The sequence below is a fragment of the Taudactylus pleione genome, unplaced genomic scaffold (genome assembly GCF_031769625.1).
Source record: "Taudactylus pleione unplaced genomic scaffold, aTauple2 ptg000934l, whole genome shotgun sequence".
Taxonomy (NCBI): Eukaryota; Metazoa; Chordata; class Amphibia; order Anura; family Myobatrachidae; genus Taudactylus; species Taudactylus pleione.
In genome coordinates, this window is record NW_028285335.1 from 2,018,236 (window position 1) to 2,042,298 (window position 24,063).

The 24,063-nt window shown below is 42.5% G+C and overlaps 1 protein-coding gene across 1 annotated transcript in view; it reads right to left on the minus strand.

Annotated features, from left to right (window-relative positions):
* Positions 1–219: 219 nt before the first annotated feature.
* The window catches only part of RYBP (RING1 and YY1 binding protein), a 58,331-nt gene continuing 34,487 nt past the window's right edge, over positions 220–24,063 (minus strand). Inside the window, exons 3-5 of the mRNA XM_088459756.1 lie at positions 10,108–10,740; positions 8,255–8,353; positions 220–6,615 (exon numbers count right to left, since the gene is read on the minus strand). Of these exons, the coding sequence (XP_088315882.1) occupies positions 6,363–6,615; positions 8,255–8,353; positions 10,108–10,740 (985 nt within the window). The 3' untranslated portion in view covers positions 220–6,362. The remainder of the gene's footprint in view (positions 6,616–8,254; positions 8,354–10,107; positions 10,741–24,063) is intronic.

The following is a 24,063-nucleotide window of genomic DNA, read 5'->3' on the forward strand; positions in this document are numbered from 1 at the left end:
ACTTATATGTTAATACAAGGTAAAAGATAAAGCAATTATAAGTGCATTTGTCTTTGGTAAATATAAAAAGTTAATTTAGCCTGTTGCATCGCTACATAATTTACACAAATATACGCATACAGGAAATAATAATGCTACTGTCCTGATCACTGTAGATGGGTTTCACATTAAATATATAAAAAAAAAAAAATACATTTCAAGAAGAGCTTAGATATTAAGTTAATTTTTACTATTTTATTTGTGAAAAAAAACTACAAGCAAGAGGTTCATAAATAGACATTTCTAATTAAAGCAGGAAATAAAAACAAATTAAAAAAAAGAAAAGAAAAAAAAAAAAAAAGAAAGTGGCTTCTAGGACAGCCGTGCACATGCTAGCAACAGGAATATATTAACATCTTTATTTTTGCTAGACAAAAAGCAGTGTTTAATAAAAATTTCCCGAAAACATTTAGAGACCTGTGAATTTCTGACCATTTCACGAAAACCACCAATTCGACACTTTTAGCATGAAAAGAAAAAAAAAAAAAAGAAAATCTTTAACAAAAAAAATTCCTAAAATGCTTCTTAGACTGTACAGCAATAACTGTTAAAAGCAGAGTACAAGCCATTTCTCGGAAATAGGAAAGAAAAAATATTACACAAACAGAAAAAAAATCACAAAGATAATGTTCTGACATGAACAAGCATTCTATAGATGATGTTGGAAAAACAAAATAACTAGACTACAAAACAAAAACTAAAAGACAGAATGTAACCAGCTTTACACAGTAAATAAAGGTTACAAGTCATACGTAACAACAGAATCGATTGTGCATTGAAAACTTCTATGTTTCAATGTCTCTCTCTAAATGTTGCCTCTCAAAAACCATGTTTGGTTATATACACGCAAAAAAAAAATAATATATTTTTATATAGTCAGCAATTATTAAAATTTTCAATAATTTAAGATACAATAAGCTTAAAAAAAAGGGGGGGGGAAGCGTGGGGGCGGATATATAATAAATGGTTGTAAGGCAGGTGATAAGGTTTCTAGAGGTGCTGCCTATAATTTATTGTGTACTTATTTGCCATCGACGCACTGTGGCTGCAGCCATTTTGTGGGCACAAGTATTCAAGAGAACGGCTATCCATTCCCCAGGAACTAGTTACAGGTCAATGACCCTCAGTGTCTGCTATAGTTCTTACCGAGTTGATAGGGTATATAGATATGTTAAACGCATATGTTCAATCAACAAAATGGCTGCCTGCTTAGTAGACGACTGGTACATTAATACACTTCTTCCTAACAAAATATTGACAGGGGTGGGGTGGATCCTTATTTTGAATGTTCTACTTTTGCATGATGCAACTGTTCCAAATTGCACACAATAAGCTTGCTATCTGTGAAACTTGAAAGAGCTAACATGTTTCAGCCCTGTGCAGTGGATGCCTAAAAAACACAATCTGCTACACGCACCTACTAAAGAAGAGTCGTTCTGTGGCTTACCAGCCCTTTGTTGGTAGCGGGACAAAAGAAAAAAAAATTGAAAAGTTTACAAAAAGAATCAAAACGGGTCACTTGGGAAAAACGAATTTTGTATGTTCTACAGCTACAGAATTTACCACACAAGAAACAATTTAGGATATAAATGCATTATTGAATTGTGCACATCAAATATACTGAACATTACATATAAATCACCCTGCTTCAAGGCAATTTTGTTTTTAATCTAATAAGGTTTTCCACCTTTAGATGACTAGTTGGTTTGTACGTTTCCAATTGAAATTTCAAAGATATACATCATATAATTAAAAAAAAAAGTTCTAAAAACGTAAAGGCGAAATATTGCAGTGTATCGTGTTGCCCTAGATTACGAAAACATCTCTCTGCAGAGACCAGAGTAAAACAGTGTCTTATTCTTTGACAAGAAAACCACTCTAAAAATATATAAATAACTTGGCTGAAATACTGTATACAGCAGGCAGCAAACTAGAAGCCAAACAATGGATTTAGTAAGTGGAGAAAGTCATATAAGGTTTGAAACACCATTTTAACTGCCTCAAGCCTTATTTTCATCCGCAAATGTTTACATTTTAGCATTTTTTTGTACCCTTTTGAATCTCAAAATTTCAATGACCTATTCAATTGTAATTCCAATTTTTTTAAACAAACAAAAAGTGGTTGCTCTGAAAAGTCAGCAAAGTAATCAGAATAGAGATAAGAAAATACACGTTTGTGTAATTTCTGAAAGTGCCAAATCGATTTCCTCCTGAATCTTTTTTTTTTTTTTTTAAACAGTCACTTACTTGTAACTTTTAGTGTTCTTTTTTTTTTTTTTTTAATTACTATAATAATGGCTTCCATGACACCTACTATTTTTCTTACTAAAACCACCGTTCTGTTTTCATTTATGTATTTACGTCATTTGTCAGTCAAGTTATAAAAACAGACAAAAAAAACCCAAAATAATTTATTTAGAAAAGAAATTGTCAGGGGGCATGTAAAACGCATTAAATCGCCAGGGGGCATGTAAAACGCAATAAATCAACGTTACCCAAAGGTGAAAAAACGATTTAGGTTTATAAACTGCAGAGAAACTACTTCACCCAATCAAACTAAAAGAAACGAACTTCACCAATCAAAACACCAGAAATAATACTGACTCTGGAAATTTGCTTTTATAGGGAGCAGCACAGTAAATAAAAAAAAATTAATAAAAAAGGCACAGCTATAATCTCAGATAATAATTTGCAGCTTGCACACTGTGGGGGATAAAATGCACTGTGCAGATTGTGCTAAACCAACATGTATTGCCAATAAAAAGTTGTAATAAGACCTTGACACGCAGAAATAGCCAAATTCATTCTAGAGAAACAAGTGAGGGCTTAATACGTAAAGCTATGTAAATGATCGCGCTTACTCCTCTAAGTCACAAATCTGCCTATAAACTTAACTGTGGTTACTTGTACTTTTGCAGTACGGAGACACACCGAGGGCTTTGAGCATAAAATACATGATGTTTGGAGAAGAAAAGGCATCGTGTAACATTCACTAATGCATATGTTAAATCTCCAAAGCACTGGTTTTATGGTTTCTGTTTGTACCTTTACCAGCACAAACAGGCATATGGCATTCATGATGAAGCCTATCTCATATGCAGCAATATCACCAGTGTCCCCAAAACCATCAGCATGCCACACAACTCCTTCCCACCCGCCAAAAAAAAAAAAAAAAAAAAAAACACAAAATGGATTGGATGATTTTTGGACTAACAAGGCCACAGATCATATAATTCCTCTGTTTGAGCTCATTGGATCTGTACAATTTGGAAACTGACAACTGTGGGTAAATTGGAAGCTGGAAAAATGGATGCAGCTAAACATTATGGGATCAATTCAATTAATGGGCGCAATCTGGGAGTACACGTATATATTTGCCTTAGGAAGTACCCCAGGCATCGCGGAAAAATCAGATGTTTGTGCGCACTGCTATGAGGATGAAAGGTTGCATTGTAGGTGCAAAGTGGAAACTCATACTCGAACTGAATCAACCACTGTGATTTGGTCGTCCAGCACCACACGGCTCAATGTTAGTTGATGACATCACGCCAAAGTAGATCACAAACATTGGCTGCTTGTTTTTTTTCATCAGCATTACCAAATGAACTGGGGATTGCAATGCTCAAATTGAGATACGTCTGGACGATTTGTTTGCAAACGGCTGGGTTACAATCTGCACAATTTAATCACTGCAGATCTAGCCGTATTGCTTAGTTTACAGACAGATCTGCATTCACGTGAGGAATGATAAGTATGGCTACACAATGACCGTACACGTGTGCTCACATAGCATTTTTTGAAGAACACTGCTCATATGCTTTCTTTAGAATCCCACTCAAGTGAATATGGAGGTGATTTCAGTCATCTGGAGTGCTGTCCAGCTCCAATTACGCTTGAAAAGAGATCTTTTATTGTTGTCAGACATCATCTGAAGCTTCGCTATTCTGCAACAATTCAGTCTTAACAACCTGAAGCAGGGGTATTCAACACGAGTCCCTCCAGCTGCTGCAGACCTAGATGTTCCAGCATGACCTGCCACGGTTTTGCTATTAGGGCATGCTGGGACATGTAGTTCCACAGCAGCTGGAGGGCCACAGGTTGAATACCCCTGACCTAGAGGGATCAGCAAGTGTGTGGTTGGTTACCACCACGGAAAGCTATCATGGGCATGTGTATGTATGTATATATATATATATATATATACACATACAGTTTGCATACACACTCCCGTATATACATTTTTGAATGTTACAAGAATCCTCTCCCAGATTCACTTCTGTTTTGGCCTGTATAACTCATGCACAAAGTCGAGACAGTAATATTGTGGGCTGAGCCAAAATACATGAGGATACAACTAGTGAATTTATTATAAGCTCATGACATTACCGAAGCATGAGGCACTCTGCACTTCCTGCCTCAATGCCGCCACTGATTTCTACTCAATTCCTATGTTGAAAGATGCAGCTCCCAAAATGGCTTCCGCACCTGTGTGTAGATGGGTTCAGTTGAAAGTCTCGGTTCACAATAATTGCTTAACTTCCATCGCACAGGCAAAAATTTAGGCTATGTGAATAGGTTTAGATGTGTTCCAAATAAAGCAAACTCAAATGAAGGCTAAAGCCTTGTAACACAGGAGCTTATTTCATAACACGGTAACTATGAGAACAAGTGTCCTGTCGCATAGCAACCAATCAGATCATTATTCTAGTGCAGTTTAAAAAAAAAAAAAATGAAAGCCAACGTCTGATTGGTAGGTACAGATTGGAGCACATGTGCATATAAATCCTTGATATTCACTAAGTTCTAAATTAGACCTAAAGGAACATCTGACAAATTGTCCCGATTCAAACGCTAAACAGCATTGTCAATTAGGTTACTTTGGGTTACAATGCTCTTGCAGTTAATAGGGCCGTTAAATGTGCAAGCTGGTCTTATATAAAAAAGGCATTTTGCAATATTCACAAACATATGTAAATGTGTCTATAAAATGACAGGATTTGAAGCGATGCTACACTGCAGTCCAGGTTGTAAGTATATCCATGTTTGAGCACAGATGGTTAAATCAAAAGAACTGTGGTACTAATTAAGTCACCTGTGCTCAAGTATGGTTAGCCTTAAAACCTGGACTGTTAGCGTGCCTTGAGGACCGAGGTTCGGAAACACTGGATTAATGTATTGGAGCAATGTCCCGGCTGAGTTTAAGGCTCCCCGTTACAGCCAGGAAGTCTAATGTGCATAGTTACAGCCTATAGCAGTTATTTTCATTTTAAAGTAAATTTGTGAAACTCTGACATATATATTTGTGAATATTTCTAGCCAGTGATTTTATATATAAAGGATCTTGCATTTCCTGTTTATCGGATTTAAATCAAATTATTTATTAGGTATTATTCCCATTTACATATAAATATCGTGGCTGACTGAAACGTCAGTCATTCTAAGCTAATTGAGGATTTCACTGGTTGTTATCCTAACTGGATTACAAGGAAAACACAAGTGCAGACTGAAACAGAGAAGCCACTATCTGTTTGCACACTTATCTCTCCTAAAACCGAGCAACAGAAGCTCCTGCCACCAAACAGGTTGTCCGGTCATTGGGGAAGTGTTCAAAGTTTTCGCTTCACAGTGTATCAAGCACCAGTGATTTTTTAAATTTTTTTTTAATTATTATTATTTTTTTTTTTTATGTATTGGGTTTAAATAACCATTTATTTATATATATTTATATATATTTTATGTATATATTGATGTATAAAAATTGATAATATGCTGTATTACAGGAATGGGGCTGGCAAAACATAAGCAAGGGATATGAGCAAAAAGCCAATAAGGTTGTGAATGTAATAAATAAAGTTAAAATTAAAAGAAAAAAAATTAAAACCCAGTAGATTTGTGCGCGCATGTGTGAATATATATATATATATATATATATATATATATATAATAAATTAAGTAGATTTAGGCGTACATCCAATTATAAGTGATCTCTAGGGAAATTATAACAAAGTAATGGAATAATGCAAGTATCAAGGGTCATTGTTGAGGGTACAAAGTTTATGGTCGCCAAAATCCGAAGCGGAGGAGAAACGTCCTGGGAGAGAATGCAACAGGTTGGTATCCAGAAAAGGGGAAAAACAAACAAACAAAAAAAAAAAGATTCAGTCTGAACAAATAATAAAAAAAAAATATATATAATATTATAATAATAATAATCCAAGAATATAAACAGACAGAGGCAGTTGGGGGTCTGGGTACTCCTTGCCCCTATTCGGAGTCTCTTCTGCCAAATGTATGTGCAATATTTTTTATTTATTTATTTTTCTTCAGAAAGACTCATCATTCACAACAGACAGGTCACCCTTCGGGGTTGAGGAACGGGAGGAACCCTTGTCTGTGCATTCTGATCCGGAACCGCTTTGGTTCTGCTGTTCCGAGCCTGCACTGGAGGTGACTGTGGATGAAGAGGTGGAGGAAGAACGAGTCTTTTCTTTAAAGTCTGTGATTATTACGGTCACGTTGCCCACCGTTACTGCGAGCTGTTGCGCAGTACTTCTGTCCACGTTCTTCAGCCTGGGTCTGCGGGGAGATAAAACAGCGCTTACAGCAGGAACAGATTCATCTCCTAAAAACTCGGAAAAGCTGAAACTATAAAACATGCGAGTGTGATATAGGGGGAGAGAGGTATCAAGCCTTGGAGAGAGATAAAGTGGACAGGTTGCCCAAAGCAGCTTCTGTCATTTCATAGTGTGCTAGACAAATGACGGTTACAAGCCAATTGGTTGCCTTGAGCAACTGCTCCACTTTCTCTCTCTCCAAGGCTTGATACATCTCACTTATAATGTGTAATATATGAGATACTGCACCACCTACTGAGAAATACAGTATAAACATTATTATAACTGTAGGGGTTTTGTGCCTCTATAACAGCTGACACCATTGGCTCGGACACTTATTTAGGTTATACAACATCCAAAACAACTTCTAGAATGTTAAAGTAGGAGGTGTATTATTCCATATAACACGAGAAGCACATTTTCAAATTTGAAAGCTCAGTTTATTATATGATGTTTCGACACAATTAATTATTATTGACTAGGGCTTTGGGCTGCTACAGACTTTCATGGAAATACAGTATGGTTTACTGTGCCAGGAAAAACTTCTGAATGAAGGAGGCCGGGCTGCTTCTTAAAGTCAACTTTAAAGGAAACTAAACAAGGTAAAAAAAATAAAATTATATATATATATATATATATATATATATGTATATATATATCTATATATTCTGTTAAGTAAAACAAGATTAATCCAAGTGCCAGTTATTGCAGTGTAATGTTTTTCAGTCTCTCTTGCTAGATGGCACTGTTGCTACATTGATTAACACTAGATAATCCATTAACAGAGAGCAACACCGCAATTGCCGTAACAGACAACTCAAATACAAGTAATGGTAAAGGAAATGGATTTAACCTTCCATAAAACAAGGCGATATCATTCAAGGAGAGTAATGAACACCTTTCATCATATTATGATTCTACTAAATACCCTCCCAAACTTTATTCAGAATACATCTCCCATATTGATGAGCTCTAATAAGACTGGAACATGCGAGTCTGTAGGTTACGTTAACTGCAGCTCATCTCTCACAAGCAAAAGAAAAGAAAAGGCAATCATTGCATATCTGCACCCACAATTCCATGAAAACTCCTTTAACCCTGTGGAATCTGGTTCTATATAGAAATATTTTTTTTACTGGCTGGATGTCATGGGAAAACTTATTAGGATACTCAATGCATCATGGGAGATTTCTTTTTAAATTACATTTTTTTCATCAATAAATATTTGAGATTTATCTTTGATTTAGAAACAATTAGGTTCAAAAATAAAATAAATATTAAATTTTTTATTTTAAAAAAACTGAATTAAAAAGGAACATTATTGCTTCATGAAAAAGTAATTCCGAACAAATATCCAGAACTTCTATTTTACTGTTCTGCAGCACTGTCCTGCGGTTTTCTTTTTTCATAAGGCACAGCAGGAGGCCGTTTGGCCCTCCTAACTTTACAAGGCAAAATAAAAAAAAAAGATTTAAGTCAAACTACATCTTGAGAATTGGGGGACACGATAAAAGGACGACATTCCTTTAATCAGCCATTAAGGGCAGTTTACACAACGGGGGGGAAAAAAAAAAAAAAAATCTTTTTTGTTTCTCACTCACCTTGAAGTGTGGTTAAAGTTGCTGATCTTTGTTGTAGCATTTGCAGACTGAATGCTGTTCACTTCATTCTGTGGGTCTCTATGAATATCCAGCTTTGGTCTGTGGGACACACAATCAACCACAACACATTATGTTTAGCTTACGTTCCTGCCAATATTGCTGCATATGCCAAGTTATTCGTCTGTCTGGCTAACTTCTGTGGTAAGCAGCGACGGTAATCGCCGTTTAAAGGTCGTTTTAGCCTGTACCGTCATTTGTACAGGAAACTTGGGGCACCTGCCAGCCGGTTATTTGGACAGCCAACCAAGCCAGCGAAATTTGGACATGGACCTGATTGTTCAGGCCGAGCAATCAGATCGCAACGTGTGCAGCCACACACTGAATAAGCAGCACGGCAGTTCCAGCTATTATTGCATAGACACCAGGTCATCATGTTTCTGACCTCTATAATCTTCTCTTAACATGGGGTATAAATATTAGAATCAGGGGAGGACGGGAACCTTATTAGTGAAAATAGCTTTGTGCAGCGAGTTCCTAATTAAAAGGGTCCAATACATCAGGCGACTCTTTCCCTGATCCGACCGGAAGCGCTGGTCAGAAACACTGATCGATTATCTCCGATCCGTCGGGGTGATAAGTAATTTCTTCACGTTAAAAATCCCCGATACGCAGATCCCGATCATATTTTGGTTGGGATCGGCAAAACAGGTAAATTCAACATATTGGATTTCACCGATGTACCGAGTCGGGCGTCTGGGGATCAGGGGATTGCCCCAGTACATTGCAGATGAAAGGGGGCCTTTACCTTACTTCGCATACATAAACTGTACATTATCCGTAGCGCACATAAAACCATTGGGCTCACAACTTCAATGAAAGCCGTGCAATTAGCTGCAATACAAAAACACCTGACTGAGACAGTTATTCAGCTCCTTTAAGTGTTTACTTCATCTTTCCCTTTGAACACTTCCTAGTAATAATCCCTAATTAGGCCGACACTCTATCATTTTTGCAATAATGCCTCAGAGGCCTGTGAAACGGGACTCTGGAGCAAAGCACAGTGTGTTTCGTCAACACACTGAGTGGCCAATATATCCCAGAATTCCACTGTCCCTTTGTTGTGCGATGTAAATTAGCTATTAAATACAGTGGCAACAAGTATACCTGCTTAGCTGGGGTGGGGAGTTTGTTTAGAGATATTACACCTATTGAATAATGAAAGCTTGTCACCAGAATTATAAAGCCGGACTTCAATGTTGTAGTAACACGTGTTTAAACACATACAATTTTACTGATTTGCTGCCTCCAATTAGCAAGGCCCGATATCTGCGCACAAAGGGAACGATTCAACTAAGTGTGAGGTGTGGCTGCAGCGTTTTGTTCCTGCCGGCATTAACCTGCGTTGTACATGACATCTTCCTGACAAGCTGGACAGGGGAAAAAAATAGTTAATCTAAATCAGTGGTTCACAACTCCAACCCTCAAGTACCACAAACAGGTCATGTTTTAAGGATTTCTGACTGTGGAAGCAGGTCGGATAATTCCTGATGCAGCAAAATCGAGCAACTCACGTGTGCATGATTAAGGTGATCCCCAAAACGTGACCTGTTGGCGGTTACTTGAGGGTTGGGGTTGAGAAACCCTGATCTAAACGCACAGCAATTACTCAAGTGACAATGGTGATCTTTTTCTGAAAAGCATCAGAAATTGCTAAACCACAGACAAGAGCAAATGAAGTGGCGAAGGTTTTGCAGAAGCCAAACTCAAGCACTTTAGGTGTTATAACCGTCCTTCCCCCATTATCGTCTCAACGTGGCACTGTCACACCCTCAGGTGTAATATAGGGCACTTACCTGGTCTTTTTATTAGTGGTCTTTTTGACAACACTTGAAGTAATATTAAGTTCTGTCTTTTCATGTCGCTCTCTTTCCACTTTATGTTCTTTTTCTGGTTTCTCTTTATCAATTTTATCTTTTTCTGGTTTTGCCTTGTCCAGCTTTTCTCGGTCCTTCTTGTCCTTGTCCAGCCTTTCCCGATCGTGCCTCTCGCGGTCATTTTTCTCCCTGTCCATCTTCTCGCGGTCCAGCCTCTCTCGGTCCATCTTTTCACGATCCAGCCTCTCTCGGTCCAGCTTCTCGCGATCCAGTCTCTCCCGATCTATCTTTTCGCGATCTAGTCGCTCTCGGTCCAGCTTTTCGCGATCTAATAGCTCACGGTCCAACTTCTCGCGATCTAGTCGCTCTCGGTCCAACTTCTCGCGATCTAGTCGCTCTCGGTCAATCTTGTCCTGGTCCAACTTGTCCTGGTCCAGTTTGTCCCGGTCCAACTTGTCTTTCTCAGGCCTGTCTTTTTCTACTTTGTCTCGGTCGGTTTTCTCACGCTCAGGTTTTTCCACCTTTTCTTTTTTTTCCTTCTTCGGAGGCGGTGGCGTGGCATACTGCTGGGCAACTTGCTGGGCGACTAACTGCGAGTTTATCCTAGGCTTCCTAGAGAAATATATATAAAAAAAAGGAGAGATCAAAAAATGTACAGCCAACCATGCGAAAACATTAAATCAAATGGAGCCAGAAGGTAATGGATACGAAGTTAAAAGAACATGCATTAGCTAGAGATTTCCTGCAGAATAGCCCAGGGAACTGATCACAAAAAAAAAAAACCTCACACAATTTCCTCAAAAAGCAAGTTAGTCCTCGGGGTGGGAAGAGGGCTGCCTCGGAGCAGGTGGCTACTTCAAATACAGCAGACAATCCGTTAAAAAGTGGAAATAGAAAAATTGCTCTATGCAGGGATATAAAAACTACTCCCCCAAATGTTTGTGGTCTGTCGAGATACACAATTATTTTAAAATGATATCCTAAATAAGTGCATTTTTTGACTAGAGACTTAATTCACTGGAGTAATTTATACCAAATTCACAGATTAATTTCTCTTGCTTTGACCAACAAATTCCATCAAAGCCTTTAAATCTTCATCTAGGCAAAGTAAACAAAAGACAACGTTAAACTAAAAATGCAATCATAACAAAACACAACGAAACGAAAACAAAAAAACAAATACAAACCAGCAAAAACACAGAAAGGTCTAGTCTAGCTTTGAACCAACAAAAGGCATTGAAATCATAGCAGAACAGTTTACATGTCCGCTCGTACAAGAACGCTCTTATGTTACACGTTCTACCACAAAGGTTTACAAGACTTCCTCAAACAGGTTATTTTTGCCAATAAAATGGATTAGACATTTTTTTCAGTTCCCGTGAGAGGAAATAGCACGATTGCAAAAAGAACAAGATTTCTATAGATTGGAAGACGTGAAAATACGACCACATTTTGTCATAATGAAACTCTTGTATAATGTTCTCTCTTTGCAAACCAATACAGGATAGACACCCATTGTATACAAAAATTGTATTGAATAAAAAGAAGAAAAAAAACACAACAAAAACTATACTCAAGTAAGCGATACGCAAGGTGGCTCCACATTAAAAGGTCTCCTAGATAGTCTGCACAAGTTTATGTCGTACTACTTTACAGCGACGGAACAATCTAAACGAAATCCTTTCTGTCTGAGGATGTGAAGACATAAATGGCTCATCTACAATTCAAAGCACGTCTGATCCACTGAATGCCTTCATCGCCGCGCGGCATTGCTCTACACCACAATAGCTTCTGTGCGTCTCCAAGGAATTGGGGATGATTATTTTGTCTGGAGAATGACAGTTTCACACTTATTGACTGAAATTGTGAGAATGGAGAGAGGGTGGATTGGCGTATCCACTATGGGACTTTGATTAGGGAGAGATGAATAAAATAAAAAAAATAGAAAAAAACCCAGCGCCGTTCATTCACTTAAAACCCCAGGTACAATAATTAGCATGAGGAAAACACAAACGACAGACTTGTTTTCACAACGCAGTGAAAAGCTGGTTTCTGGTTTATTTTAGGATATAGGTCATGTAGAATTTTACAATGTTTTTTTTTGCTTTCATTGGTTTTATTTGGATTTCTGCAAGTCGTACGGCCACAAGGCAACTTTGAAAATAGAAACTTTTTCGCTCACAAGACTTTTGCAAACAAAAACTGTCAGTTGGGGCAAAAAAAAAAAATAAAAAAAATATTTTTAAATAAGTAAAAATGTGAGCTAAAAAGCTTATGCTGGACATTTTCTTGGCTGTATATACACTGACCAGTTTAAGAGACACTCCGGTCAGAAATTAAAGGAAAAAAAAAGTTTCATCTCAAGAAGAGTTTTTATCCCAGGGGATGTTGAATGAATTAATTAGCCTCAGGTTTCAGGAGAGTGGAGGACAGTGAAAAATAGGCTCAAATAATCTCCAGAAGTCATTTTAAATGCCTGTAAAAGGGAACATATGTACAGCTGCAAGAGCCAAAAGAATTTACCCAACATGCCGACGCTGAAATCTCCTTCCCTTGCCTCTCTTGAAGTGTACACACACCACCATACAGTATGTATAGTAAAGAAACATGTTATGGGATAACCACTACCCTATAGACCAGTGATTTTCAACCTTTTTTAACTCGAAACACACTACGCAAGATATTAAAATTTCCAAGGCGAAGCGGCGTGTGCAATCTATGGAAAACATACATATTGACACCCACATAAAAAAAACAAAAACACACATATTAGCCGCCACAGGAATAAAACGCACATACATTGGCCTCCACATGAATAAAACACACATACATTGGCCCAAGAGAAATAAAACACACATACATTGGCCCCACAGGAATAAAACACATACATTGGCTGACCCCCACAGAAAAGGCAGGCTGGCTGGGGGTGCTGTTGGCCGCGGGGCTGGCTGTGCTGGTGGCCAAGGGCTTGCTTTGCTGGCTGTGCTGGTGGGGCGGGCTGTCTGGCTGATGAGGCAGGCAGGCAGGCTGACTGTGTTGATGGAGCTGGTGGCCGCGGGGCTGGCTGGTGAGACAGGCAGGCTGGCTGGTGGTGCTGGTGGCCGGGGGGCTGGCTGTGGAGGCAAGCTGGCTGACTGGGGGTGCTGGTGGCCTTCATGCAGGGCATCTCTAGTCTGTAAAGGTTCAAATAGGGAAGACTGGAGAAAAGAGAGCACCAAATCCAAATCCCATGGGGCCATTGGAGGTTGTAACCTGACAACCCTATGTAGAAATGTCTGGAAATCCGGCAATAATGCTAGTTTCTTCTGAAAGAAAATCGACAGAGCCGTTATTTGAACCTTCAAAGATCCCAGACAAAGACCTGCTGATAAACCAGCCTGTATAAAAAGCAGCAGGCTGGCTAAGTTGAATTCTGACAGTGGCGCACCCTTGCGTTCACACCAAGAGACATACGCCTTCCATATACGATGATAGTGCTTTGAGGTAACGTCCTTCCTAGCCCTTAACATAGTAGGAATCACCCTGGAAGGGATACCCTTTCTTCTTAAGATAGCCCTTTCAACAACCACACCGTCAAATGAAGCCGCTTTAAGCCCTGATAGATAAACGGACCCTGTTACTGCAGAGGAAGAGGCTACGGGTCGTCTATCAGTAGAAGACGTAGGTTGGAATACCACGCCCATCTGGGCCAGTCTGGAGCCACCAACAGAACCTTTACCCTTTCTCGTTTGATTCTTTGAAGCAGACGAGGAAGAAGTGGGAGCGATGGAAACAGGTAAACAAACTGAAACGGCCAAGGAGGAGTTAGAGCATCCACTGCCACCGCCTGTGGATTTCTTGCCCGTGAGCAGTAAAGTGGCAGTTGATGGTTCAACCTTGACGCCATGAGATCTACCTGAGGGAGACCCCAATGCTGAATCAGTTGCTGAAAGACCTGTGGATTGAGCATCCATTCTCCCGGATGAATGTCTTGTCGACTGAGGTAGTCGGCCTCCCAATTTTCTACTCCTGGGATGAAAATTGCGGATATCGCTACAGCAAATGCCTCTGCCTAGAGAGGAATGCGGCTTACCTACGACTCTTGGTGCCGCCTTGTCTGTTGATGTACACCACAGCCGTGGCGTTGTCGGACTGCACTCTGATGGCACGGCCCTTCAACAGAGGATGTGCTACCTGAAGAGCATAGAACACGGCCCTTAGCTCCAGAATGTTTATGGGCAGTACCGCCTCCAGTCGAGTCCAGCGGCCCTGAAAGTGTCTTCCTTGAGTCACTGTCCCCCATCCTCTCAGACTGGCGTCTGTGGTGAGGAGAATCCATTCCCACATTGCAAACCGCTTGTCTGCCAATAGGTAAGAGGAATTCAGCCACCAAAGGAGAGATGTTCGAGTCCAGGGTGACAGTCGAACTCGCTGGTGAAGAAAAAGGTGGGACCCTGACCACTGAGAGAGGAGGTCCAGTTGGAATGGACAGGCATGGAACCTCCCGTATTGGATGGACTCGAAGGTCGCAACCATCCTCCCCAGAAGGCAAATACACAGGTGTACTGACACCCTGCGATGACGCAGTATCAATCGCACCATGTGTTGGATGTAGGTGACCTTTTTCTGCTGAAGACATACCTTCTGCTCCACCGTGTCCAAAATCATCCCTAGGAAAGGCAGACGCTGAGTAGGCTGTAGATGAGATTTTTGGTAATTTAGGATCCATCCATCTTGTAACAGAAGACTCTGTGTTACCCGGATGTCCTGCAGTAATTGAGTGACTGACGGAGCCTTGAGAAGCAGGTCGTCCAAGTACGGGACAATAGTCACCCCTTGAATCCAAGGAAGGGCCATCATTACTGCCATGACCTTCGTGAACACTCTTGGTGCTGATGAAAGACCGAAAGGCAAGGCATGAAATTGAAAATGAGAGGCCCGCACTGCGAACCAAAGGAATGCCTGATGAGGCCAAATGGGAATGTGGAGATAGGCATCCTTTATGTCCAAGGATACGAGAAACTCGTCCCTCTCGAGCCCTTGCAGGGACTCCATTTTGAACTTGAAGGTCCGCAAATAAGGATTGAGATGTTTCAAGTTCAGAATGGATCTCACTGAGCCGTCCGACTTGGGAACTACAAACAAGCTGGAATAAAAGCCTTGACCCTGCTGAAGGATAGGGACAAGCACTCGAGAAGACAGTAGCTTTTCTTTTGCTTCCTGTACTACAACCCGTTGTCCGCTGATGCCGGCAAACCAGTTGTGGAAAAACGAGGAGGTGGTTGGATCTGAAAATCCAACTTCAACCCCTGAATAATGATGTCCCAGACCCACGCGTCCTGGCAAGACTTGATCCAAACTTCTTTGAAATTGCGAAGGAGAGCTCCCACCCTGAGGTCCCCCAGGAGAGAAGGGAGTGCGTCATGCCGGATCCTTAACAGAAGACTTATCCTGCTGGGAGGAGGATGCAGTGGCACTACCCCTGCGCCTCTGGATCCACGGGAGATAGCGGGAGCTCCTCTGCCACGACCCCTGAATCTCCCTGGGATACGAAAGGACCAAAAAGGACGGTCCAGCAAAGGGTTTCCTAGGAGGAGGAGCAAGAGATGGGAGATAAGTGGACTTACCACCTGTGGCTTGAGATATCCACTTATCCAGTTCCGTTCCAAACAGAGCTTCTCCTGTGAATGGAAGCGCTTCCACATCCACCTGCCATTGTCTCAGCCACAGGGCTCTGCGGGCTGAGACAGCCAAAGCCGAGGATCTAGAGGAAAGACTACAAATATCTTTTGAAGCCTCGCCAAGAAAAGAAGCAAACTCTGCAATCTGTTCCGCTAGAGGAACCAGATCCTCTGCCGGAACACCAGTCTTAAGGCCCTCAGCAAGCTGCGTAGCCCATGCTTCTACCGCCTTGTTGACCCAACAGCTGACTATTGCAGGTCGAATGGACACCCCCGCTACAGTGTAAATAGACTTTGAGGTAGTTTCTAATGTCATGTCAGAAGACTCCTTTAAAGAAACTGCTCCTGGAACAGGGAGCACCGTCTTTTTAGACAGACGTGACACTGAAGGGTCCACTGAAGGAGGTGTCTTGCATAATTTCCTGCTCTCTGCAGGAAAGAGATAGTAGCATAAAAGTTTACGTGAGATCTGAAACTTTTTATCTGGGTGTTTCCACGCTGAGATAAGGATCTCGTCCAATTCCTCAGACACTGGAAAGGAGGCATCTAGTCTTTGTTTATTATTAAAGATAGACGGCCTAACTTCCACAGGGTCCATGTCCTCAACATGTAACACCTGGCGTATAGCTGCAATCAGCGCCTCTACAGCCTGAGATACAGGCTCCGCTTCCTCTGGCGCCTGTTCCTCTATAGGGTCCTGTACCTCCCCTTCCTCTGTATCAGGCATGTCGTCCTCTTTCGGATCATCCCACATAAGGGGATTCGGTATTAGTCTCCTAGCAGGGACACTAGAGGATGATGTCACAGGAGGAACCTGGGCTGACATAATCCTGGTGTGCCCTTCTACAGACCTGGCAAAAGACCGCGCCCAGTCTGGTTCAGAGAAGGCAGACCTCTGAGAACTTTCAACCTCTCTCTCCCTGCGAGAAGCTTCCAGCTCTGCAGACATTTGAGACATGACTGATGTAATTTGATCAGCCCAAATAGGGTGTTGTGGGGATGCTGCAGTCTGTGTTTCTGAAACACACTTCTCACACAACAGGGAACTGGATGATAGTCCCTGTGTAAACTTCTCTCCACAATTCTTACAGGAGAAAGCTTTTTGTGCAGCTTTAGACCCCTTTGAAGTCATGTTACCAATTCACTGTTCACACACAGAAAAGGTAGTGATACACACTAACACACAGAGAGACTGTTTAGAAAGAAGAGATTAAGGGCATAGAGGGAGATTATGCTATTAACCCAGCCCAACCAGCACTGATGCAGAGACCAGCGCTGTGTAACACAATAGAATGTGCTGTAATCGCTGTGTAAACACAGTCTAACCTGCTCTTCACAAGTCTAGCCCCACTGTGCAGTCACAATCTGGGCAGACAGGTCTCTCTTCTGCGTGTCAGCAGCCTGTGTCTTCTAAAATGGCCACCAGCCTCCTTCTGGTAGCACTGGGGCAGCTGGGAGGCAGGAGCAGAACTGTTTGTTAGGCTCCACAATTGCTGCTTTTTAATGCCCGCCTGTCATTTTCTCCTGGCCAGCCTGCTACTCAGGGTGCCAGGAGTCACTAACCTTCTTGCTGCCAAATGCTGCTGGCGGCGGGCTGAGCTAATGGGGGACCGTGACGAGCGCCACACCCAGTGCGTCTCGGTACCCCCCACAGACAGTGGTCACTGTAGCTGAAGACCCCAGCGCACGCCGCAAGCAGCGGCGGTGGGGTCTCCCCGGCAGCTCTGATGAAGGAGACAGGTAGGGGCAGTGAGCTACCTGTCTGATCCTCTTGCTGATCGAGGATCCTTGATTTTTAGCAGAGAGCTCTTAGTATGTGACCAGCTCCCTTGGCACAAAATGAAGACTGACCTGTAGGGGGGTATAGAGGGCGAGGAGCTAGCTACTATTCAGATTTATTAAAGTGCCAGCTCCCGGTTATCCCACTGTACTGAGACTCCAGTGTCCCCTAGTGGATGAAGGTGAAATTAGGCTGAGAGGTGTTAAATATTAAACAAAAACAAAGAGACTGGGTGTACGAGTTCATTTGCTTACATTAACATTCGGACTAACAGCGTTGAAGCATATTTACCACAGTTTATAGACTATTTACAGAAATGTTTTTAACTTTGTCGACGCACTTTTTGAGATAATCATGATCAAAAATTTCAGTTTGAATTTGGAAAAAGTTTTTCCTCACAAAGGCTCTTGTGTTATATATCATAGGAAAGGGCATAAAAAAACATAGTAAAATGACACCACCCTAGCTTAATTTGGAGAGCTGCTATGGCGATTTGAAAATATGCTGGTTGTGCATTTTTGACAGATTTTTGGAAACGGCATGATATATTTAAATAATATTTAGTATTTTTCTTAGCCTACATATATACTCTCCATATACCAGATTTAGGACGGAGTGCATTTCATATGCAAGGAGTTAAAGTAAACACCTGAGCCTGTGGGTGTCGGCCTCTAGACAAGAAGTGGCTAGTTGTTTAGTGAGGTAGTGTTGTTGGGTTGGGTTAGGTTTGGTTAGCCTATAGGATTGGCAGAGGGTGGGTCAGTGCTATTTCAGAGTTGCTGCTTGGCAGCCATTTTATAGAAATTTCTCTGGTCGGCTGTTTCCCGCCCTCCCTCCCTTATTCATGGAGTTGTTTGGTGTCAGCTTTTCTTGTGGCGGGAAAGAACGGTAGCAGTCGCCATCTGTCTTTGGAGCTTGAGGTGCTCTCCCTTCCAATACATGGCTTAGGCTGATTTTACCCTACTGGGGTCAGCGGCAACCACCTAACCAGGTGGGCCTCACGTCGTGTCATTGGGGTGGGAGGTGGATACCTTGGGCGTGGTAATGGGCTGGCTGCTCGCCTCCCATTTAGATGATCGATGTGAGTATGCAGTTGGTGATCTTGCATTGTGGGGCCATTCTTTCTGCGCCACCATACTTTGTCTGTCTTTCTTTCTTATTCTATTAGTTAGTTCAGTTATACATTAAATAGTTTAATTAGTTTAAAATTAAATAAAGCTGACCTTCCTTTCCCCTTATATATGTCTCTGTGTCATTATTTCATTATGACTATGGTTGATGATTTACCCTGCACTGTTAGGAGAGACCACTCATCAGGCGATGGGGAGTTTATTGATCAAAATCAATCAAAATGTGACACTGAATGACCCTATAGTGTTCACTCTAGTCTAGACGCGTCCCCTTTTCATCACTCTTGGGGGCATGCGTGGCACTTACGGACATGCTGGGCTGCCCCCATGCTCTCCTCCCTCTGTGAACAGATGCACTCTGCATCTATTCACCAGTGGTGATCCCTGCACCATTGTTTTTCCCACCCGCGGGACACTGCGGTCCGCGGGTGTGGAAGGCACCCTCCATGTTATTTTAGTGGTGCACTGACAAAAGGGCGGGGCACATTCTTTGAAAATCGGGCAGGGCGCGGCACTCCCCTAAAACAGCCTAGCGGGAGCGCTATGTTAATTCTAGCACCCTGCACCTGTCGCAACCCATGCAGTTTATCGCTTGCTCTATGCTCTGGTGCTTCTAGCACACTCACCTAATGCAACAAATTGCTGAGATACATGCCAGAGTGTGCTAGAAGCTCCAGAGCAGGGCACAACACCCCAGGCAGGGAAGAGGAACTGCATGCGTTGTGACAGGTGCAGGGTGCTAGAATGAACACTAGAATCCACACCATGTATCATCCGATATATTACCCAGTGCTCGAAGTGGGAATTTAGAGGTGGGGGTAGGGAAATTAGAATCACATTTCATTCTCTGTTTTTCCTACTTTTCCTCTTTAGTTTTTCCTTTTCAAAATACATTTTTGTTAACTCCCAACCCCCCCCTCCCCCCTACACACTCTGGTTAACCCCCCTCACCACCTCATGCTTCATTTATAGTTTAATAAATTAATTTATATTTTAATTGTACCCACTGTACTTCCCTATTTTCTATGTCCTGTCCAAAGCATTCAGCTCCTTCCCCCCGCCGGCTGGCTGAAGCTGTCTACTCACTGGTGTCGACGTCGGCATATGCCAACTTTCAATTGAGGAGCTGTCCCTGGCTCAACCAAGTCATTTCTGAATCCTTGGACTACAGGCAACAGCAACTGCTTCATGGCGTTCAGTGCGGCTCGCGTCTTCCCACAAACCACAAGTTAACCTGACAGGCCGGGGAACACAGATAGTTGATGCGGACGCTAGGGCCTGGGGGCCTGGGCATTCCTGGCAGCATCAGACTCTGTCTCAATAAAACCATTGTTACAGGGTGCTGTGTGCGGAAAATGCCCGCGAGCCAAATGAGAAGCTGCCACTTGGCAGCTTTTCATTGGCTGGTGGTTCCCGGCGCTAACTTTTAACTGATGTGCAGCTGGGAAATGATGCTCGTTGCTCCCAGCGCTGCCTGCTGCCTATAGAGATGTGTCCCCAGCGGGACACGTCTCCACTCAGTGTGGCTACTGTTCCAGCATTGGGATCGAGAATGGGATCCCAGCGCTGGAACAGCAGCGGCGCTGATACATTCTCCACTGCAGCAAAAGTTAAGTGGCGGCGGGAAGTGGCGGTATATCATACCGCCCCACTTCGAGCACTGATATCGCCCTTATGCGGATCGGAACGATATATTGCACACATCGTATTGTGTAGTGTTCCCACTAGGCTGTTTTAGCGGGGGGCGATGCGTACTGTCCTATTTTAAAAGGGCATAATGTGCCCTGCCCTTTTAGTGGCGGCCCTCTAAAATATACTACCCTGAGTCATCGCCACCCGCGAGCAGAGTTGCAGTGACTGATCACCACCGGGTGAATAAACGCATTGCGTACCTGCACCGCACCTGAATCCATTACCCTACCTGTAAGTCTGCGCCCTGCCCTCTCCGCTTTCTAGACAGAACACTATAGTTTAGGCCCGATCTGTTGTTCCCGGCCGCTGTTTATTGAATCATCCCACTGGAATGGTTCAATGAATGATACGGGGGTAGCATGTAAATATACATTGAACCACCATACGGCAGATTGTGCAGTATGCATATCGCAGTCAATATCTTGTTACATTGCTGGTTACATCGCTGGGTTGCATGGCGTGTACCCAGCTTAAGTGTGTAAGTGGCAGGAAAAAGTTACATAGCAAATAACTGAATGATGAGATTACAAAGAATTGCTCACAATGCACATTTGCCTGAAAAGCACCAACGTAAATGACAAGGGTCCTTAATATTAAACAAATACGAATGATAATAATCAGATACAGAGAGAAAATTCAGGAACTTGCCAAAACTGAAGATAAAGCATTAAGTGTTCAGTGTCACTTTATTGGAGTTTAATACATTTTACCAACTGTACTTTATATAAGGTACTATGAGCAGTGCTTCTCAAACTAGGTCCTCGTGGAACCCTAACAGTGCGTTTTTTCAAGGTGGAATACCTAGTACCACCTGTGGATCTATTGTCATAGGCAATAAACACACCTGTGCTTCAGTCAGATAATCTGGTAAACATGCACTGTTATCATGAAGTGTTAAAATCTCTTTTGACACCTGGAAAATAGGTTTACAGATTCTGACCGTCGCTGGGATTTGTAGTCCAACCATAACTGGGGAGCCACTAATTTCTGACTGCTGGCTTATAGTATAAAACATGCTGCAACACGGGGGCTAGACCATTCACTGCTGACGGATAGGAAACATGGAGATCAGGGTAATTGTGAGTGCGCCTAGCAACTCTCTGCACAAGAATCTGCTTATAACGGCCTATGCTCTTGACCCTACATTTTTAATTAGAGCAGTCCCATAGTCGCAGATAAGGACTGGGGACAAAGAACGTTCCCCGGAGACAAAACTACTTCTGTGACATTGTTCCTGGAGCAAAGTGCATCCTTACAAAGCCGGGGAACACAATGGTAACTTGTCAACAGAAACCGTAAAACCTCTGATTAGCAGCAGAATTCCTGTGTCTGCCTACTGGAAGTGCCAGCGGAAACGCCGCATCGGTGACAATCTAGCTGAGAACAGAATAAGTATATAGATGATGGCAAACAGATTTTCACGGCGCCCTAGTCTCCGCAAAACAGAAGTGCATCAGTTCGTGCAATTCAAGAAATATTATTAAAGATCTGTAGTCATGGGGGAATCCCCTCTCATACATTCCCAATTTATACTCCTTTTCCACCTACTTGAAAATCTGGGTTATTGCACATGAATGCACAAACACCCCGGGATTTTTGTCAGTGGAAACTGCTCTAGTCGGGTCCAGTCACCCAGGAATCCTTTCCGAGTATCAAGCAGGGTTTTACACAGGAAGGACCCAGGTGAGCTGCAGTGTAAACTGGAAACCCGGGTCGACCGGCCCGGGTTCTGTTTACAGCACGGAGCCGTATTGTGGCACAAGGAGATGATGTCATCTCCAAGATCCGGCACTGCACCAATGTGCAGTGTGAACGGTGCCAATTCGGAAATAACCCGGATTGGTGCCGCGATGGAAAAGGGGTCTAGCCCAGGTCTGACCCGGGAATTTGGTGGAAAAGTGGTATCACAGTCACCATTGGAACGCCCCAGAGCATGAGAAGATGCTGCTGTCCCACTATATGAGCGAAGCGATTATCGTATCGGTGTGCGCACGCAGCTATATTTAGTGCAGTGTCTGCTTTACACAGGGGATCTAGAGGTAGTCTTTATTCTAGCACTCTGCACCTATCACAGCCCGTGCAGTTCCTCTTTCCTGCCCCGGATGTTGCTCCCTGCTCTGGTGCTTCTAGCGCACACTGATCAGTATATCAGTAGATTGTTGCGTCAGCTGAGAGTGTGCTAGAAGCACCAGAGCAGTGAGAGACACCCCAGGCAGGAAAGAGGAATTGCACAGGTTGTGACAGGTGAGGGTGCTAGAATGAACACTAGGTCAGGGATCGCAATTTTGAAGCAGGACTAAAAAAAAAAAAATCCAACCTTCAGCACTGGCCCAATGCTGCAGAGTTTGAAGCCGTTTGTCAGCAGACGCTCCTGCATTCACACCTATGCAATTATTGGGCCGAAAAGCCCAATAACTGCTTCGGTGTGTACCCAGCTTTAGGCATGGGGAGTAGAGTTATGTCAGAGTAGGGAAACACATATTTATACAATGGCCAAGTGCTGCGGAAGCACTGATTTTTGATTTACCAGCAAATAATAATAATAAAATAATTTCAATGGAGGCGATTCGTTCTTTTAGGGTCATTAACACCACTGCAGTATGAAGTGTTAACAATGGATTTAAAGTTACAGTGTACCTTGCTCTTACGCATTAATACGTACTAACGAAGCAATAGATTCTGATGGCAAAAGAACAGCACATAGGGTTGGGTTGGATTCAAGCAGCATTAAGCACATTACTGACAATTCCGGTAATAAAAAAAATCACTCATTGGTCCTTGCACCCGTAAGCGTCGTGAGAAAAAACGAGCGAAGATCATTACCCAAGTCTCACGCTGAAACATAATGCGCGATGTGGCTATTGGGACCTAATTGAATCCGCTCCATAAACTGCACAACCCCAAAGAAATCTGAAGCCTGTGTTAGGTTTCATGCATTTTTACAATCAGCATGTGTGCGAGAGCGGGTCCTGAAGGTTTCTGGGACAAAGTAATCCGAGGTTTATGTTCTCAGGTAATAAAATGCTAAAGCCTGACGCTTAGAAGACAGGTGTGCTGCCAAATAGTCCCTCACCTGGAGAGACCACAGACACTGGAACCTCACACCACCACTGCTGCCACAATAAATCAGTGGGCATTACTTTGGCAGAGCCAACAAGCTGCAGTTTTTATGGTTCCTGAACTTTGTCACCAGCACGCCAGTAAAAAAAAAAAAAAAAACATTGACAGTGCTATACAAACAGTACAGACACAACAAGCCATGAACGAAAGAAATGCACAGTCATTAATGCACAATGTAAGCCTGTTTTTGAATCCTAAAACATGTCCAGTGTAGTTGGAATAATAACTGATACAGCCACAAGCGTTAAGTCGGGAGATGCAGGTTACGGCTCCTGATGTCGGGTATTTAGTCGCGGTAACCTGTATTCTCCGACTTAAGTGCCGGCTGCGATGTGTTAGCGCACACGCTAAGCCCCTAAACCAGCATCGCGTCTCTAGTTTTGTCACATTTTCACTCTCACCTCCGGTAGGGTGCAAGCACAAATCATCTAGTTCACGGGTTAACAGCGCAGCCAATTGAATAGCTCCGGGAACTCTTTCCCGGCGCTATTCAACATCTGAATTGAAATCGCCCCCATGGAACAGGGCGGGGGAAAAAATACATAAAATCAAA